General features: G+C 54.6%; 1 protein-coding gene across 1 annotated transcript in view; it reads right to left on the reverse strand.

Moving 5' to 3' along the window:
- Positions 1-3,122, reverse strand: part of TRPM8 (transient receptor potential cation channel, subfamily M, member 8) — a 66,202-nt gene extending 63,080 nt beyond the window's left edge. Inside the window, exons 1-2 of the mRNA XM_004674759.2 lie at positions 3,037-3,122; positions 2,512-2,676 (exon numbers count right to left, since the gene is read on the reverse strand). Of these exons, the coding sequence (XP_004674816.1) occupies positions 2,512-2,676; positions 3,037-3,122 (251 nt within the window). The remainder of the gene's footprint in view (positions 1-2,511; positions 2,677-3,036) is intronic.
- Between the last annotated feature and the right edge of the window lie 2,602 nt (positions 3,123-5,724).

Here is a 5,724-nt window from a genome sequence, read left to right on the forward strand (position 1 = left end):
CCGGAGCCAGTCCAGGGAGGGAGAAGGGCTTGACCGTGACTGTGGTAGCACCGTGTTCCGAGTCACCGGGAGACTCAGAGCCAGCTTGTGGCCTCCCGGGACGCCGGGATGCCCTCCCCGCTCAGGAGTGACCTCTAGCCCGCATCAGGGCAGCCCGCTGCCATGGGGGCGCCTCCAGGCAGCCTCCTGCTCTTCCAGACCGTCCCTTTGCACGAGACAGGAGCACCCCTCCCGCTCCCCAAACCCACGTGCCAAGCTGCAACATAGACACTCACACACATGCATACCCTGCTGCCAGGCAGACACGGTAAATTCCTTATTCTGAAACAAAAGCAGCACCTTCTCCGTTTCTTCCTCCAGCACCGAGCTCCCCCAGCTGATGTGACACCCCTCCCACCCCCTCCGCCGCATCCAAGTGACAGCCCCCACCCTCTCCAGCTGCTTCCCCAGCCTGAGAGCACCTTCTCCCACCCTCTCTGAGTCCTGCTCCTCATGTGCTCTAACATTTCCATCCGTCACCACCACCATCGGACCCCACTTCCCTCAGCCCCCCGCCACGTGGCCGGCCCGCCCTCCTCCACCATCGGACCCCACTTCCCTCAGCCCCCCGCCACGTGGCCGTCCGCTCTCACCCTCCGGGCCTCAGCTCACACGGCATTTCTTCAGGGCGCAGCCTGTGCCTGACCCTCACCCACCCCGGCTGGGGCACACCGGCTGGCTCAGGCTGGCCTGGCCCCTGGCACCAGGCACAGAGTCCTCTGTGCAAATATTTATTGGGTCAATATTTTGTTTTATTGTTTTTAATCAAATTTTATTGACTTGCCATTGTCTTACAAAACTACATTTTATAGTTTACAAAATCACAACTTTATACGTCAACATGAGCAACTGTTACGAATGAACAAGCAGCACCCCGTGGCCCTCCAAACCCCATCCAGTTCAGAGCGACCCGCCTTCGCAGCCCTGGCGGAGGAAGGACAGACAGAGGCGCAGGACAGAGGCACTGGGCGGGCCCACGGCCACCTGCCCCGCCCCCAGTGATGCCAGCCGGCCCCCACCACCCCGCAGGGACTGCCAGCTCCCCTGGAGCCACTGGGGCAGCCGGCCAGCTGTTGAAAGCCACGAGGGCTGCTTTGGCTTCCCCCTGGCGGTTCGGAGAGGCTGGTGAGTGCTCACAGTGCTCTAGATACGATTGCAAACCCGCAGGCCCATCCGTCAGCTCTGGCTGTGGTCTCCATGGGAAATCACTCCTCGGGTCAGCAAGGCCAGGAAGCATTTCATTAGCCTGGCAATTGACAACAACCTGCATTTCCTTGAAAGTCCCTCTGGGACTTTTGCTTTTCACCACCTTTCAATCACGCAAGCAAAGGGAAACTGGCCTGAGGTGTGTGTGAGCCCTGTGCTGGCCCAAGGGTGCCACCTCCGATGGCTCTGAGGCCGGGGGCCCCCTGCACATGGTGGCCTGACAGGGGTGAGGTCCTTCACGCCTCATAGAGGGCTTATCCCAGGGGTCACTGTGGGTCATCCACACATATCTGTGTTGCATGGCCTGGTGTGGACACAGCTGAGCACTGACCGTGGCCAGGACCCAGGACAAGCTCAGAAGAGGCCCCCAGGAAGGGCCTGATGAATGAGGGGAGAGGCCCCCAGAACCTCAAGAAAGGGCCCCTGAGGGGGGACTGGAGAAGTAGGGTGACAAAATAAGGCAGGCATAAGGTGACACCAGGGAGAAGCCAGCGCAGGACTAATCCCCAGCCTACCCAGGGGGAAGCTCCGTGGCATGAAAACATGCCCGGCCACCCTGGCATCAAGACCGTGGGCCCCCGGGGCCACAGTTTGGTGGGTCAGAAGTGCAGACAAAATGGAAGGTGGACTTTTCTGTAGTAGTGAAAAATAGGATGTGAACGGGAATTCCAGCAAACACACCAAGAAACATCACTCACGTCATTAAACCTTGCAGAATTTAGTGGCGCAGGACAAAGCACAGCCCACTGAAAGTGTGGGCTTGGGTCCAGGGCCAGGTCTCCCCGGACTGGCGGCTCCTTAGTGCCCACCAACTGTGTGGCTATTTCTCGACAAACCCCGGCACGACCGAGGACATAGCACTAAGCGTCATGTGTCACCTCAATAAGCTGCAGGGGAGCCGCTCTGTGCCAGGCCCCGGCTGGAGAGAGCTGCCAGTTTGGCCAGAGGTAGAACTTATCTCTTGGACTCTCTAAGACCTTGGCTCTCATAGTTTCTGCCCGTCTCGATTTCCACTGAGGGCCAACTGGAACTTAGTACCTACCAGGAGCCACCTCAGCACAAGTCAAAATCAAAATGTCTCTGAAACTCTATTCACACGTCTCCAAGCTTCTCACTAGATGGGGGGATGTTGACCTCCATGCACCTCCAGGTAAAGTTTCAAGCTAGAGACGGGCAGTTCCTCCGGCTTCCCACCCTGGGAAAGACACGTTCACTCGACTGTCCACCTCGCCCGTGGCCTGGCTAGCACTCAGCACGGAGGCTCACGGCCGCGAGGCCGAGGTGGCCCTACTCTCCTTCGCTAGCTGGGGCCAGGTGCTGCCGCTGCTGCGGCTGGGACCCACGGGGACAGCCCAGGTGAAGCCAGGGGCTGCGAGCACGGCCATGAGCACCTGCTGGCCAGCTGGCCCGTCCTCCGGCCCCTCTGCAAGCCTGGTTCAGACACAGCATGTGAGTGACTGGATGCTGAAGAGCCTGCACCCCGTCGGCTTCAAGTCATACCCGCGGTGGGTACGTGGATTTGGGAGCAAGCTGCTCTGCCCCACCTGCTCAGGACACACCTTCACCAGCCGGGAAGAGGCTCAGGTGCCGGCAGGCCCGGCACGGCCGAGTGACACCTGCCTGCTGGCCCGTGGCCACCCCGACTCCCACCCACAGCTGTCAGCCCCTCCACCCCCGTGAGAGACGTGAATCTTTGTTTTTGCCACTTAAATGGGTGAGGAAAGCGAGACGCCAAGAAGTACAGTGACTTCCCGAAGTCACAGGGCTGGTCAGCGGGCATGCGGGACTCACACCTGCAGCCTGGCCCGGAGCCCGTCTCCCACGGCCAGCCGCCCGTAAGCTCCGCCCTGCTGCAGAGTACGCGGCGCCCGACACATGGACACTGTCAGAGTGTAAATAAGATGTAAACCTCGTTGGCTGGGTGGGCAAGAGTTTAAGATTGTTCCTGTTGATGGTCATGAGTAAGTTTAAATAATCCAGCAGTCAGCGGTCACCCGCTATCGGCAGCTGACGGTCCTCCGGTGAGCTGGTGTATGAGTGTGGAGAACATCAAAGCTCTGCACACCGCCCGTGTCCGGACACAGGGCTGGCTGGGCGTGTCTGAGAAATGGCGTCTTACCTGCCCACCAGGGCCGGAAACGCCAAGGTCACCCATGAGTAACATAAGACAATTTGCGGTTAAATGGTTAAATGTCACTCTGAACGGGATGGGAACTAAATTGTTCTCACCCTCAGGAAAACGCTCCGGGCCACACCAAACCAGCCAGCTCACTCTGTTCCCATCAATTATTCATGACAGTGGTGAGTGTGATACTTGCAGGCACTTCAAAGATCAAGGACACCATCCCCAGAAGTCTCCACTCCAGGCTGGCCCAGTGTGGCCGTCTGTGCCGGAGACCGACGCACGTCCCCTGCAGCCGGGTGAGAGCCAACCCTGCTCTGTTACCAGGGACTCCCAGTTGCCACACTGTTGAAGTCTGACTAGATGGAGAAACTGCAAGGTTCCTGATGTCACTCACCCCGGTGTGGCCCCCTCCCCCCACCCAGACACAGGAGAGAAGCAGGAGGCAGGTTCCCTCTGCTGACAGTCCCCTGGAATAAGGAGCAGTCAGAGCTCCTTGGGGCCCTGAACCCCTATTGTCTTCACAGGGGCCAGGAATAGCAGCAATTCTCGGGCGAGATGGAAACAATCATGGGTAATGAGTTTGTTCCCAATTGGCAAGGCTTTAATCTAAAGTCCTGGCCTTGAGAAAATGTGTTTTACACTCTCAAGGCATTGACCAGCTAAGACTCTCATTGCGATAAGTCTTTGCATCAACTCTGTTCTGTAGGGCAGCGGAGAGAGAAAGGTCCCCTGCTCTCAGCTGAAGGACCTTCACTCTGAAAAAGCTGGTGTTGGCTATAAGGAATCCCAAATTCAATCAAAACAAGAACTTTCATTATTCCTCCAGACCCTCGATGTTCCTCTCTTGCTTCTAAATCACACAAGTCCTGAGCATGTTTTAGAAGCTGAAGAAACTGAAGGAAGCATAGAATGTCAAAGCTACTGTTCTCGTATCAAAGAACACAGACTGTGTGAATGCACTCTGAATGGGTGTTACATGATGCTTCACCACAGTCTTCATGTAGGAAACTCTTATGGAGTCCACAGTAGTTTTGAGCACCCAGGATCGTTTGAGCTACATAGTTGAAGAGTTAAGATACCACTGAATCTTTAGTCAATCTCATTTGAGGAAATTTATGATTCTGTCAATCAGGAAAAAAAGCTACCATTATATTTTAAATCATTTAAAATCAAACACAATAAGTCCACAGAGTGCTAACTGATCTGTGAGGTAGCATTCTGTTTATCCACACAGATCATTGAGAAATTTTAAGTTTTGTCTTGCAATTGAGTTTTACTTTCATAGAGAGGCCAAATGAGGCCCTTGTCAGTCACAGAATTTGCCTCTATCTGCAAGTTAGCAACTTCACTGTGCATGGAGACAGGAAAAGCAAAAGTTGGCAACATACCGGTGGAGGTCTACGCGGCAGGCTCGTTCCTCCTTCAGAGTCTGCTGGTCTGATCCCCCAGCAGAAGGAAGAAGAAGGCTTTTATAACTGAGCCTTCTCGGCCCCACCTACCCGAGCTTCTTTTAAGAGGAGGAGCAAAAGCAAAAAAAAATAAAACCTTAAGCCACTGAAAAAAACTCTGAAAGCCAAGGCAGACAGCAGCAATTTAGCGATTGTATCCGAGTGAGGGATGCACCATTCTAGAGCGGAGTATTTCAGGGCTCAGAAACTAAGACACGAAGTCCCCACTGTCGACTCGCCCATAATATCACAGCATTAAATCACACTAAAGCTTAATTCTACAATTTGTGGCATTTCAAAACCACAAATGAAATAGGAAGTGCTCATTACAGAAAGTAATGGCAAGACTAATTACTAGATTAAAGACTTTAAGTTAAGATGGGGGGGAGATCTTGAAACGGTGAAATTGAACGAACACTGGATTTTTACAGACTTTGTTAACTTTCTCCCCACAAACATGAACCCTGCTAGTGCGCCTTGGGTAGTGGAGGCGGCATCCCCAGCAACGTGAGCTTTATTAATTGTCATTGTTTCCAGGCTCTGGCTGAAGCTAGCCTCCGTGGAAACTCCCTTAGGAGAGATGAACACCAGTGGCCAGAGGTAGCGACCAGTCATTTATTCAAATGATCTGCCACAAACACCGTTTCAGGGGTTTTGTTGCAGCTAATGTTCCTTGAGCACTTGCTGCCATTCCTGTGATGCACTGATGTGTGAAGCACCTGCTACAGGCAAGTGGAACTAGGGTGGTGCAGCTCGGGACCCATCACACCGAGCGGCGACTGCCAAGTGGGCGGGCTGTGGCACAGTGAGCGTCAAGGGACAGTCTCATCCCTCCGGGGGGACTGGGGCAAGGTCTGAAAGGAAAGATAGGATGCAATCAGTTAAGAGTGGTAACTCTACGCTACA

Source organism: Condylura cristata, unplaced genomic scaffold, assembly GCF_000260355.1.
Source record: "Condylura cristata isolate star-nosed mole 26May11 unplaced genomic scaffold, ConCri1.0 scaffold00002, whole genome shotgun sequence".
Taxonomy (NCBI): domain Eukaryota; kingdom Metazoa; phylum Chordata; class Mammalia; order Eulipotyphla; family Talpidae; genus Condylura; species Condylura cristata.